This window comes from Carettochelys insculpta, chromosome 2 (genome assembly GCF_033958435.1).
Source record: "Carettochelys insculpta isolate YL-2023 chromosome 2, ASM3395843v1, whole genome shotgun sequence".
Lineage (NCBI taxonomy): Eukaryota > Metazoa > Chordata > Testudines > Carettochelyidae > Carettochelys > Carettochelys insculpta.
The window spans coordinates 233,892,454-233,906,844 of record NC_134138.1 but is presented as its reverse complement, the minus strand read 5'-3'; the positions used below and the strand labels follow the sequence as shown (position 1 = coordinate 233,906,844).

At 39.9% G+C, this 14,391-nt stretch overlaps 1 protein-coding gene across 3 annotated transcripts in view; it reads left to right on the top strand.

Annotated features, from left to right (window-relative positions):
* The window catches only part of VPS50 (VPS50 subunit of EARP/GARPII complex), a 184,277-nt gene that overhangs the window by 117,241 nt on the left and 52,645 nt on the right, over positions 1-14,391 (top strand). For all 3 annotated transcript variants that reach the window (XM_074984736.1, XM_074984735.1, XM_074984734.1), the window contains exons 19-20: positions 1,716-1,834; positions 5,230-5,336. In XM_074984736.1, coding sequence (XP_074840837.1) covers positions 1,716-1,834; positions 5,230-5,336 — 226 coding nt within the window. The remainder of the gene's footprint in view (positions 1-1,715; positions 1,835-5,229; positions 5,337-14,391) is intronic.

The following is a 14,391-nucleotide window of genomic DNA, read 5'->3' as shown; positions in this document are numbered from 1 at the left end:
CTCCCCCAGCAATTAAGATACTGGAGGCTTTGCTGCTGCTGTGGGGAAATTGCCCCTGGTGGCTAAGAGGCTTGCTCCCTCCAGGGAGAAGGTCTCCTCCAGCAGCTAAAGGGCTTGCTGCCACCAGGGTCTCATGGGTCTCACCTCAACTGGTCCTCCGCTGAACCATCCCTCCTTGCCCCCTTGGTCCATACTGGGGCTTGCTGCTGCCAGTGGAAAGTCTCCCCCGGTGGCTAAGAAATTTGGTGTTTTGCTGCTGCTGCCATGGGGAGGACCACTTCAATTGACCTCCACTGCATCTCCACTTCACCCATAACGGCGTTTGCTGCCACCAGGGGGTGAAACCAAAAATCCTTTTTTCTGACACTTTTCTATCCTCTTGCTTTAAAAAACATTCCAGGCCTCAGCATTCATTTCAGGGATCACATGCCTGTAGTGATGGGAGGTGGGATACTCAGTGAGTGGCCAGTTGAGAACACATTCATTGCATGGAAGCCTTATAGTGCGCTGGAAAGCCAAATACTCTTTCCACCTCCAATATAGTGAAGGGAGAAACCAAAAATTCTTTTTTCCTACACTTTCCTATCCTCTTCCTTCTCACTTTAAAAAACAGTCCTGGCCCCTGCATTCATTTCAGGGATCGCATGCAGGCAATGATGGGCAGTGGGACACATGGGTGGCCAGATGAGAATACAGTCGCTGCACCCATGTTGGCAATGTAATGTGTGGGGAAAACATAAATTCTTTCTTCTAATTTTGAGGGTCTCTGCATTATTTTCAGGGGTCAGGAGGGGAATGATGAAAATGCAATGTGGGAAGACGATATCAAGACCAGTGAGCATACCCAGTGTGCTACGGGGAGGAGGGAACTATGGGATAGCTTCCCAAAATGCACTACTTCCACAGTCGATGTTAGCCAATTTGTGTGTGGCAGCAATGACTCGACTTTGTGGGAAGTGAGGATGGTCAAAATAGAGCTCATAAATTCCAGAATTAGAAAATAGATATAAATATATTCTAATGTATCTCGTAGTGTAGGCGCAGCCTTTGTCATGTCACAAATTTGATGTACACAGATTTGGAGAAGGTGCTTCACATGCATTTAAAGTTTTAGGAGAAAAATGCATGGTATAATAATTCTGAGAAATAGTCAGATAAATGTCAAGCATTTCTGCAATAATCATGTTTTACAATAGTTGTGCATAGTATGAGTGTGTCTGTGTAGCATCTCTATATACTAGTCCAACAAACAAAAAAAATACTCCAGTGGAAGTGTGGCATTGAATGTACTAGAATGGATTTAAAAAAATACACCTTTTATATTTTAATATTTTCAGAATTGCAAATAAAGCACATGCATCATATGAGAAAAGCTTATCATATTTATAAAGGGGATACACAAAATATTGACATTTTGCTGTTATAGGACATCTGAAAATGGAGACATGCTTTAAAATCTAGTCAGAAGATTTTCATGTTTTCGTCCATTCTCATTTTTGTGTTTTTTTTTTTTAAAGTTCTCCTATATGATGAATGAGCTAGACAGGCAATTTTTAATCATACGCCAAACAGAGAAAACTCAATAAAGGTATAATGCTGTTGTGCAATGGTAGAATTAAGAGCAAAGAAGCCACAAAGCACGGCTGTTTTCTTTTAAATGGATGTTCAGGGATATTTCTGAAGAAATGAAAGCTTTCATTTGTTTCCTTTAATAGTATGAATCTGATGAACAGGAGAAGAGTGCCTATCAAGAATACGACAGTGACAGTGATGTTCCTGAGGAACTGAAAAGAGATTACGTGGATGAGCAGACAGGAGATGCCCCTGTAAAAAGGTAAAGGTGCAGTTATTTGCCCGGTTGTATGGTTTGCTCCATGCTGCTTAATCTTTCCTTTTTATTAAGATTTTCAGAGAACCAAATGTCAAATAATCTGTATTACTGCTGGAATAGTTAAACAATTTTGAACAGAGCTCTCCACAACTTACAGCTTCTCTTTTTATTTTTGAAGCATTAATGTTGTATGTAATATTGTAGCCATGTTAGTCCCAGGATAATAGACAGGGTGTTTGAGGTAATACCTATTATTGGATCAACTTCTGTTGGTGAGAGAGAAAAGGTTTTAAGCTACACAGAGTTCTTCCTCAGGTCTGAGAAAGGTATGAAAAGTGTCAAAGCTAAATAAAGGTTGAGCAAACAGATTAGCATAGGTAGTTAGCACATATTGGGTGTGTGTACACTTGCATTCCTCTTTTGAAAGAGGTATGCAAATTGAAAATGCAAATGAGATGCAAAATTGAATATTTGGCACCTCATTTGTGTATTCTAATTTCAGAAGAGCTTCTTTTGGAAAGAAAGCCAGTGTAGACACTGCTCTTTTGAAAGTAAACCCATTAAATAAAGGGAAGAAGGATTCTTTCGAAAGAGCAGCATCTACACTGGCTTTCTTCTTTTGAAATTAGAATATGCAAATGAGGTGCCAACTATGCACATTTATTCCTAATTATATTTTTGATTTGCCTCATTTGCATATCTCCTTCGAAAGAGGAATGCAAGTGTAGATGCACCGATTAAGGGATATTCAAAGTAAATTGACCTATTGTAACCTTATGGTCATAGAATAAAAAAGAATCAGAGGGGTAGCCATGTTAATCCGTATCTGCAAAAACAGTAAGTCCTGTGGCACCGTATAGACTACCAGGTTTATTGGGGCATAAGCTTTCGTGGGCAGAGACCCACTTCCTCTGATGCATCTGGCAAAGTGGGTTGTTTCCCGTGAAAGCTTACGCTCTGATAAATCTGTTAGTCTGTAAGGATTGAAAAAAGGGAAATTAGTGGATCACAGGTTGTGATCATAAGACATAAAGTCAGTGTCTTTATTAAAACCCTGCGCTTCAGCATCTAGCAAAGTTGTGAACGTAAGCTCACTGGTTTGTCCTGTGAAAGTGTTGTGCAGGCTTCCTTTGGGGATGGGGACTGAGAGGCTAGGTACAGAATTATTGCTATGTGACAATGTTCACCCATTGGTGAGACCATGTTTCCTTTTTATCCTTTTCCTGTGAGTTCACTTGAGAACATAGTGATCATCTGGCTTCACCCACAGTAATGTTAGTCATGTAGTGCATTGGATGAGGTACTCCATCTGTTATAATAGGCATGCGTAAGACCCAGGAATCTTGGAAGGTGTATTATGTGGGTGCTGAACATTGTAGCCATAGAGATACATGGTGTCTCTCTGAGTTGATGTGTCTGGCTCTGTGGGGAGCATGTTTCTGAAGATGAGTTCTGACAGGTCGTTTGAAGGCTAGAAGACGGGGGTTGGGTTTGGGTTGTAGCTGTTTGATGATATCCCTTAAGGGTTCCACTGTGGGGTGGTTGGTGATAACTAGGGTTGTACAGTCAGAGGTTTTATTTCATAGAGTTCCACCATAACGTCAACAACCCGCAGCAAGAAACACTTGCTAGAACACTCCCAGGCTATCATCAGCTTCCTGGGCACTGCAATCATCTTCAACATTAGACCCCTACTGACAACCATGTATGAGAAACCCATGGACCACCATACCTATCTCAGTGTTGGCACTAACCACTGAAAAGACACCAAGAAATATGTTACATACAGCCAGGCAAACTACCATCACCAAACAAGGACACTCCACCAAGAAGTTGAATGGGTTACCTAATATCCCAAGGGATCCTATTTCAATACAGAAATGAAGGGCAATAGACTGTAACCCAACTAATTCTCCTTTTTTTTTTTTCAGCTTACAGTGGTGTTAACGATCCACTTCAACTTCCGTGGTGCCTTATGTGTTATCTACTTTCGTTAATCTATGTGTATGACCATGTTTCTAGCTGTTACACTCTGGCTGTGTCTACACGGGCACAAATCTTCGAAATAGCTGTATTTCGAAGATTACTAATGAGGCACTGAATTGAATATTCAGCACCTCATTAGCATTAGGACGCTTCCAGCCGCGGCTCTTCAAAAGCGCCGCTTTCGAAAGCGCGTGGGTCGGCGCAGCTGCACGGCTCCTTTTTGAAAGGACCCGCACCTTTTGAAATCCCCTTATCCTGATCACTGATTTGTGCCCATGTAGACACAGCCTCTGAGTGCATTTCCCAGATTGGATGAAAAGTCCTATGTAGTGCAAAAGCTTGTCTCAGACAAATGGAAATTGGTCCAGTAAAACATACTATCTCACCTACTTCAGCATTATCTGAGAAAGAAGCAGTGAATGGACTAGTTAAAGAAAATAAAGAGGTTCTCATAAGGAAAAAAGTACTGATTAAGAGGCCATTGCACATTAACTGAAGGCTTGATCCTACAGTCTTTTCCATGGAGAGAACTTCTGTCCAAGTCAAGAATAATTGTGCAAAGACAGACTGCAATGTTGGATGCTAAGTTTCAAATTTAGGACCAAACTTTTAAGAGTTGTAGAATTCCTATCTGTGTATTCAGTGAAATGTGTCTATAGATCAAATGCATGCATTTATATTTCAATCATTTTGGTATCACTCACTGGTTTTATAGTGCCACCTCTATATCCTCTAAAAGAAAACCAAATACTAATTTGTTTGCCATCCCCAGGCACTGTACCAAGATAGAAATTAATTCATACTCACTAAAACAAAAATTATTTTCAATAAGCTTACAAGGAAAACAGGATACTGTCATTCAAGTAAACTTAAAATGTTCTAAGTACTGTTTACAGAAAAGATATTCTCATATCATTCTTGACTCCTAAGAATGTGCACTGAACAGAGGCAACAGGTTACTTAAGGTGAATCAAACTAAGTAGCTGCATACACATCTAGCTACATAATGGGTGTGAAATTCTTTCATATTTTCCAAGAGTGACATTTGAGGCCTGGCACATGGGCCGGGGGGGGCTGTTTCAATTTGCCTGTTTAATTTTATCATCTTCACTCGATTCTTCCCATTTACTTATAGTGCTTTTCATCTTGAGCTGATTAAGTCTCGTTTTCTCCGGTTTACAACTGCCGCAAGAATCAGCACTTGAAGTCAAGATTTCCCATCTCTAGTCCTGTGTTAGAAAACTAAACTAGGCCCGTCTCTCTAAACATGTCTACATGCCCTAATCCATTTATGTGTTTACATAAATAAAATACAGGGCTAGTTCTGAAGTGCATATTTTACAGGATCATACACTTTTTCTAGTTGTTTGTACAGCATTAGTCATACATGGGTAATTACTTTATTTTTTAAGTGTTTCTCGAGAAACCCTGAGGAGCAGAAAGCGATCAGATTATAGCCTGAGCAAGGTGAATGCACCTATCCTAACAAACACTACACTGAATGTCATAAGACTTGTTGGTAAGTGTTTCATGCTTGTTCTACATATACTTGAATCTCGTTGAAAGTATGTGGTTTGGATTTCATAACATTATAAAAATCCTTAAATAGAAACCCTTACTCATTTACCTTAATTAGTTATTTTGAAAGTGCTAACCTTTAAACTGACTTTTGGTCATAAGACAAATAATATGAATTTCTGAATAAGATTAATCAGTCTTTTGCATATGTTCATATTGCTTGTGTAATGCATTATTTATACAAAGTGGAAGTGGTGCATGCATAAGGACTGTGTGTGTGTGTGTGTGTGTGTGTAAAATATATAAAAAGAGCACAGTAGAAATTCAGGTTGTTCAACACAGGTTTTTCCGATGGATTTATTTTTTTTGTGTAAAAGCAACCTGGTTGCAAAATTAGAGCTTGATTATTTTTCTCCCTGTAATGTGCACACGAGTTATATTCCTAATGGTCTTCCACTAAGGCAGATGGGAACTGCTGCTTGCAAGGTGAATTCTGATCATATGGGATCATAGAATTTAGGGCTGGAGAAGATCATGAGTTATCAAGGTGAGACACTAGAGCTATGGCAAGACCAAGTAAACCTCAACACCTCTGACAAGTGTTTGTCCAGTGTTTTTTTTTTTAAACTTCCATTGATAGAGATTCCACAACATCCACTGGAAATGTATTCCAGCTGTTAACTACCAGGTTGGAACCTTTTTTCCTATGTGTAACTTAAATTGTCCTTACTGCTGATTAAGCCCCTTACTATTTGTCCTGCCTTCAAGGGATGTGGGGGGGAATAATTGATTAGTCATTTCTTTATAACAGCCTTTAACACGTTTCCCATTGGTTGCTTTGAGACTAAATATGCCTAGTTTTTCTAACCTTTCCTCATAGCTCAGGTTTTCTAAACCCTTCATGATTTCTGTTGGTCTCCTCTGGACTCTCTCTAGTTTTTTTTCATATTTCTTAAAATGTGAAATCCAGAACTGGGCAGTTCCCCAACTGAGACCTTGCCAGTGCCAAGTGGAATTGGACAATTACATACTACATGCCTACTAATACGTTCTACAATATTCATCTTTTTGCAACTGCATTACATTGTTGACCCATGTTTAATTTGTGATCTACTATACTCCCATATCCTTTTCAGCAGTTATTTCTTATTTTGTAGCTATGAATTTGATTTTTTTCTTAAGTGTTGCACTTGTCTTCATTTAACTCTTGTTGAATTCAGAGAGGTGGAGGGCAGGAGACAAATCGCTTGATCATTGTCTTTGGTTCACCTCCTCTGGGGCACTGGGCATTGGCTACTGTTGGCAGACAGGATATTGGGCTAGACGGACCTTTGGTCCGACCCAGTATGGCCATTCTTATGTTCTAATGCTCCAATTTGTCAGTTATTTCGAATTCTAATCCTATTCTCCAAAATGTCAGCAACTTCTCCCAGCTTGGTGTGATCTGCAAATTTTATAAACTTACTCTCAAGTCCATTATGTAAGTCATCATTGAAAATATTGAATAGTACTGGACTTAAGGCAAATCCCTGTAGGACCCTGCTTGATATGACTCCCCAGGTTAACAGTGAACTCTTGATAATTTACTCTTTAAGTATTGACTTCTAATTAGTTGTGCTCCTATCTTTATAGTAATTTCTTCTAGAGCACATGCTTGCTTCTGAGAACGTCAAGAACTTTTACTGAAATTTAGATATATCACATTTACTGCTTTTCCCCATTTACTAAGCTAAAAACACTGTTAAAGAGGGTAATCAAGTCGGTTTGCCATGATTTGTTCTTGACAAATCCTTGCTGGATATTCCTTATGCCCTAACTATTCTTTAGGGCTAGGGCTACACTACAGTGAAATGTCAATGGAAGGTACTGTTAGAAGAGATCTTCCAGCAAAACTTCTGTTGACAGATCACGTCCACATACACAAGTGGATCAAAAGAGTATTCTGCTCTGTCAACAGAGAGTGGCCAGACTGCCCAGTCACTTTCTTGACAGAATGGCCAAACAGAAGCTCAGCAGACAGGGCTGCCTGGTGACCCATAAGCCCTTTTTGTTCACAGCGTCCTTAGAATCATAAAATCTCTCATTTCATAACTTTCACTGAAATTGCCTTCCATTTTCAGATTTCCTACCAGTTTCTCTCTGTCAGAATCAAGTCTAAAAGCCTGTCCCTCTGGTTACTTTCTTCATTTTATGGAACAGAAACATTGTTCCTACAGGGTGAATGCCTCTAATCTGGAACTCTCTCATCTGGTAATATCTGTAATCCATCATGATTTTAGTTAGCTAGGTGGCCACTTATCATGGGTGTGGCCAAGCTTCCTGTGGTCCTGTAAAGTTTGTTTACAGCCATCAGTCCTGGTTCTTAGTGTTCTGTGCTGTTATTTAGTCGTAATTTAGCCCTAAATATCTTCTAAGAGCTCAGTGAGGAGTGGAAGTGTTGGTAGTGTGCTAGACAATATTAAGCTCCTGTAGTTTGGCAAAGTCTCCCATCCAGCAGCAGTCATGTACTTAGGGTGCTGGACTAGAGAGGTTCAACCGGTAGTGCATTCAAAGAACTTACTGGACATTGTGTGTTGCTGCTATACTTTTCCTGTGAATATCTGGATTAATTCCCCTGTTACTTCCAGGTCTTGTGTTTGGGATATTTTTATTTGTTCTAGAAATGCCTCGTTCACCTCTTTCTGATTTGGTGATCTGAAGTTAATCTCTGCCATGGTGTCAATCCTGTTTTTTACCCTTTTTATCTTTTTTCAGTGACTCTCTACTAGTCAACCTCCCACCTACTTCTGGACCTTACAAAAAGTGTTAATATTCTTGGAGTATAATGCAACATCTCCTCCTGTTGTACCCTGCCTGTTCATTCTGAACAAACTATACCCCAATTTATCAGTAGTCTAGACATGAGACTTATCCCACCACATCTCTGTAATGCCAGTTATGTCATGTCATGATTTCCCTTTTGCACTAAAACGTCCAGTTCTTTCTATTTATGCCACATATTCCTTCCGTTTGTGTACTGACACCTAAGATGTTGGCCAGATTCCCCCATTGACTTCTAACCTGTCTTGTATTTTTCTGTGTTCCTCACTCCTGCCCCGCAACTTTTACCCTTATGTTAAGGTTGCTTTTTTTATACTTCCCCGGTGGCCTTTTTCCACCTGTCCTCTTTTGAACCTGGTTTTAAAGTCCTCTTCCCTAACTTGGCAAGTTGGTGTACTGCCCCTGCTCAGTCAGAGGGACCTCATCTCTTCCAAGCAGACCCGTAAATGCCTTATAATTTCAAGCCAAAATCTGTCCAAAAGAAGCAACCATAATTGACTAGTGCAGTACAGATTTTAAAAAAACAATTAGTAATTTTAAAAAGTTTTGTTGGCATAGGTCCAGTGGTTTCATGGTCTCAGAAAATGCCATCAGAATGAATGCTAATGGGCTGTTTTGTTGGCAGTCTCAGCAGATACCAGGGAAGGAGTTACCTCTTATTGAGGCAGCTGATTACTCTAAGCCTTAGGCCATATATACCTCACAGTGGCTACAACTGCACAGCTGTTGTGCTGCAGCTGTCTGGTATTGGCGCGTTCTATGTTGGCAGAAGGGTTTTTCTGCTGAAGTAGGTAATCCACCTCCGTGATAGGTGGTAGTGAAGTTGACAGAATAGTTCTTCTGTGTCTGCAGTGGGGGTTTGGTCGACTTAACTACAGCTCACAAAGCTCAATTTTTCATAGCCCTGAATGATGAAAGGCAACAGAAATGAATATGTGAAAAAATAAAATAGAATAGACTGTCTCTCAGCCCTGATCACATTCCCCTGAGCCATGAAACCTTTTGCCTAGAAAGAAGCAGCACCAAAAGAAGAAGGGGAGGATCTCTTTGTCTCAAGAAGGATGTTGATTAATGGGAGAGCTCAGAGAGAGGCCCAGAAGAATGATTAAAGGAGTGGCCACCAACCTGTCAATTGCGATTGACTGGTAGATCCTGTTGATTGCAATCCTCAGGCAGTCTGTCCCTGCCTTCCTGTCTCCATGCTGTTCCCTGTAGGAGCTTGCTAGTTGAGTACAGGCCCATCTTTGCAGCCCCTGGATAAAGGGAGGGAGAGATGAGGCAGCTCTTTGCTGCTGCTGCTGCCTCTGCCCCCAGCACTGTCCAAGGAGCTCCCATTGGCCTGTCACTTGAAGGTACAAGCCGCAATACAGCACATGGAGACCGCCTTCCCCTGCAGTTCTCAGGGGCTGCACACCAAGAAATTCCTTTTCTCAGCCACACACACTCTTCTGGGAGTGGCATGAAGACAGGCAGGCTGAGACAACTTGCTTGAGCCCTGCTGCACTGCCAACTGGTTTGTCTGTACCCAAAATCCCCCACAGAGCCCAGGCCTCTCACCCTCTACTACGCTCACCATTCTGCCCCAGCTTGGGGCCCCCTCCTGCAGCCAGAGTGTTAAGGTGCAGGAGTGAGGGGTACAAGCTCTGGGAGAGAGTTTGGGTGCAGGAGAGGGCTTCAGGGTGGGGTATAGTTCCTCCCAGAGCTTGCACTCCTTGCTCCTGCACCCCAAAACTGTGTTTCAGCTTGGAGCCCTCTTTCACCAGACTTCCTCCCTGATCCCACACCCCACATCTGCTTCTGCACTCCCAACTCCCTGCCCCCACTTGGAGCCCCCAGATACACTCAAACTCCCTCCCAGAGTATTGGGCTGCAGGAGGATGTGAGGGGTGTGGGTTCAGAGAACAAGTTTAGGGGCAGGAGGGAGCTCCAAGTTGCAGCAAACTCCCTCCCAGAACTTGTATTCCTTGCTCCTGTACCCCAACAATCTGCCCCAGCCTGGAGCCCCCTCCCACACCCCAACTTCCGACCAGAGCCCTCACCTTGTCCTGCACCCCAGTGCCCTGCCCCAGCCAGAATAAAGTGAGTGAGAGTGGGGGAAAGTAGGTGATGGTGTGGGCTGGGTTTTGGGGAAGGGGCAGAGTAAATCCTGATGTGCCCGTAAATTAAAAAAAAACAAAAAACTTGGGTATAGAAAAACTAAAGAGCACTGGATTAAAGGATTAGAAAACATGCCTTAGAGAGACTTAAGGAGCTCAAGTTATTTAGCTTCCAGAGAGAAGGTTAAGGGACGATTTGGATACAGTCTGTAACTACCTGTATGGAGAACCAATATTTAATAATGAACAGGCTATTTAGTATGGCAGAGAAGGCTATAACGTGATGCAATGGCTGGAACCTATGACTGGAAAAGTTCAGACTGGGTATATGGCAAACATTTTTAATCGTGAAAGTTATTAACCATTTGAATAATTTACTGAGGGTTGTGAGTGGAGTCTCCATCGCTGACAATTTTTAAATCAAGATTGAATGTCTTTCTAAAGTTATGCTCTCAGAAGAAATCAGGCTAGTTGATCACAATGGTTCCTTCTGATCTTGGAACTGATAAGTCTATGAAACCTGACCTGGCATTTCCCAGAAACATTTGGAAATTGACTCTGACAGGTTTGGAGTAAATCTAGGTGACTAGTAGGGACTCATATAGCTAAGTAAACCATGTGGTACAGTCCGTTTTTTTGCTTTGAACATTGCTAATAAATCATGTCAGTCTTACACTGCATGCAGCAAATTTAGTTTTCAGGACTGTGTAATTTGCTCAAAATGAAAGTTTTTACATGAACACTCAAAATATTTCTCCTCAGTAATCACTGTCCACGCCAAGCAACAAATTTTGATGCTATTTGAACAGACCTGTTCTAACAAAGCTCAAAACTTTTATAAGTAGAAAAGTATTTTGTGTTTTTTCTCTCTGTTTGTACAAAGCCAATAAATTAATTATTCAAACTATTTTCTCTTGGGCAAATCCAAGAAAAGCTTAGTCCTAAAGGTGAAAAGAACAGCCGAAAACATAGATATAAATGGAAATACATATTCAGTCATAGTTTTAGAGTATTAATTCCTCGTGACAGTTAAGTGTAGCATAGTTTTCCTTTTAAAAGTAATAAAGAATTAATATCATAAGATAGCATTACAGTGATTTGCTACTTAACCTTAATTGAAGTATGTGGCAATATTAGTGTATGTGGAATAGCAAAGCATGTATTACTGAAATTTTTTTTGTAAGACTTGTTTTTGAAGATATATTTGTTAGTTTTTTCTTTTCCCGAGGGAAAATTTTCCGTAAAGTAGAAAATTGCTTTTGCTATGGTGGAGAAATGCGTTTGAATTATTTTGTGTAGAAATTAATTTTTAAGATGAGTATTTGCCAATGTTCTGTCTAAAAATGTCATCAGGATTTTTACAATATAGAGTTGGAAAATATGCTTGACAGTTTGATTTATAGTATGCACTGTCATCTTCTAGGGAGCTGATGTACAAACTAAGCACTTGTGAGTATCTATTGATCCAGAGGATCAGCCTCTTCACAGTGAACATTGCCTCTAGGCAAATTGCTCATCTCTTCAGGTCTATGAATTTTCTTAAAATATAACAGTTATGTCCACAAACCTTGCCTTAAATTGCTGCATTTTAAGTTTCCTTTTCCTTTATTTTCATGTGCCCCTTTTGAGTGGTTGGAGGTAGTCTTGATTTGTTTTTGTGGATGCCAGCCAAAGCCTGAGAGTTACATAAAAGTTATTTTCATAATTCTTTGTTTTGTTGCCTTCTGGCATTGTATTAAGTTTGAGTTGCTTAAACCATGAAGTAATGTTTTGTACAAGTTCTATAGCAGCTACTATTGGTTGAACCCAATTCACTGTACTGTTCTTTATACAGGTTGAGCTTCTCTAGTTCAGCATTTTCCCCTCCAGCAACATCCATAATCTGGCATGATTTTAGTTAGCCGGACAACCACTTACCATTGGTGTGGCCACATTTCCCATAGTTCCCTAAAGTTTGTTTACAGCCACCAGTCCTCTCTCTCAATGTTCTGTGCTGTTATTTATTTGTCATTTACCCCAAATGTCTTCCAAGAGCCTAGTAAGCAGTGTAACTCTCAGTAATATTGCTAGACAATATTGACCACCTCCCCATGGTACAGAAAATTCTCTCATTTGGCACCAGTCAGGTCCCAAGGGTGCAAGACTAGAGAGGTTCTATCTGTAACTGTTCACTAAGGTGAAGGAGGATCACTTGTCCAACAGCCTAGACCCTTCATCTTTCTTTCTTTTTTTGTTTTCCTGAAACATCTCTCCAAAGATGTAAAAATACATATATTGCCAGCTTGGCAGTTGTGTGACAATATACAGCACGATACTGCAGGAGATCCAGATGTAATTCCAGAGAACTGGACTCTCAACCCCTAGCCAAGTACCTGGTAAAGGAAATGGGTCTCATCTTTTAGCAGCAGCCTCTCTAGCTAAGAGTGTGGTTTTGTTTTTTCCTAAGGGAGTTTTAATAAGAATTTGTTTAGAAGTATGGTGACCACAATATGAAGCCCCAGGAAGTGAAGGTGGATGTAACAAAGCACTATTGGTTTGATAAGAATTTCAGAAACCAGGTGATTACTTGTAAATAGGGTATGTGAGAATCAAATTCATGCAGAATTTTCTTCCCAAAGACTAACATGTACATGGAATGTGTGGCCAGTTAAAATCACTGAAATAAATGACATCCTTTCTACCAAACAAAGGAGGTAAGAGGAACCAGGGATAAATTTGAGATAAGAATTGGGAGGTGAATTTCCTAAATAGAATGAGATGGGTGGTCAGCCAAATTTTTGGGGTGTGACTTTACAAGGCTAGAAATATTGCTGGATGTAAGTGAATGTTCAAACTTGTTTTTTTCATGTTTACTATTTTGTATACAGTACTTTGGGTAGAAGTTGTATTGTGCACAGAAATCATATGAATGTGTTTCTATATAGAACTAAAGTAGGTTCTTATATAACAATCCACTTCATTGTGGATTTCAAACCAACTGTACAAATCAGTTGGTTTCCCCTCAGATAGATTAATTTGCTTTTTATGGAGAAATTAAAAAAAATCATTGTAAAATTTGATATTGGCTGATTAAATTAATATTTGGCTCAGTCATGAGCAGTATATGACTTAAAATATTCAAAAGAATGTGAATTTTAGAAAAGACAGGAATCTCAAATATGCGTACAGGTGCATGCGGGGACACAACCTACAAATCCAACTACGAGTAGAATTCATAATGATGACATACGTAAAAATACTAGAAATTCCTTACTAACCTATAGACAATAACTTGTTGTTTTCTCAAGATATACTGTGACCTTGACTGTGTGTCTCAGAGATTTAGAGATTAATCTATATTATTACTTGTAGGAATCAATTTGAACGATGGGAAAATCAACCCAAAACTCAAACTGTTTCTTCCTCTGGGCTTCGTTATTACCTCTGTCTTTCAAACAGAAAGCTTCCCTCCCCCCCAACCCCCCCCCCCAAGGAATATCTTTATTTTGCTTCATTTAGAAAATAGCCCTAACTAAGGAATCATTACCAGCTGTCTCTATTATAGAACAGTAGCAAATAAAAGCGTTATGAGAATTAACAGGAAAGGCGCCACACCGTCTGTTGGAAGGATAGTGCTGAATCTTAGCAGTAGAAAATTTACAGTTAGAGGAATTAGATGATTGTATAGTTAAGGGTTTTTTCTGTTTCCCTCTGCCCTTTTTCTTGTCAGTTTGGAGTCCATTGTTCACGAGAGTCAAGAGAAAGTGAGATGTTTTGGAATTCTTGGGTACTAGTGAAATAGTTTTGCTGATAATCACAGCTATAGTAAAAACTCAAATATTCTTTTTTCAACATCTAAAGTATTTATTTTATTTATAGTGATATAATCTGGTGGAATAAATGCTGTCTCCTGTATATTGTAGTTGAGAGAAGCGAAGCATTTTTTTTTTTAATAGCTGTACTAACAGATCATCAAATGCTAGGGTTCATCAGTCCAAATTGGAATCTCTTTCTGGGGGTTTCTATATAGCATACTGTGGCAGAATCTTGATATGGTCTTTTACCTCCAAATATTTGACATTCAGGGAGATTATGCTACTTATAACAGTTTTAGTAAACTTTCCAGTAAACTGTTTTTTTAACAGATGTCTGAACTTTACT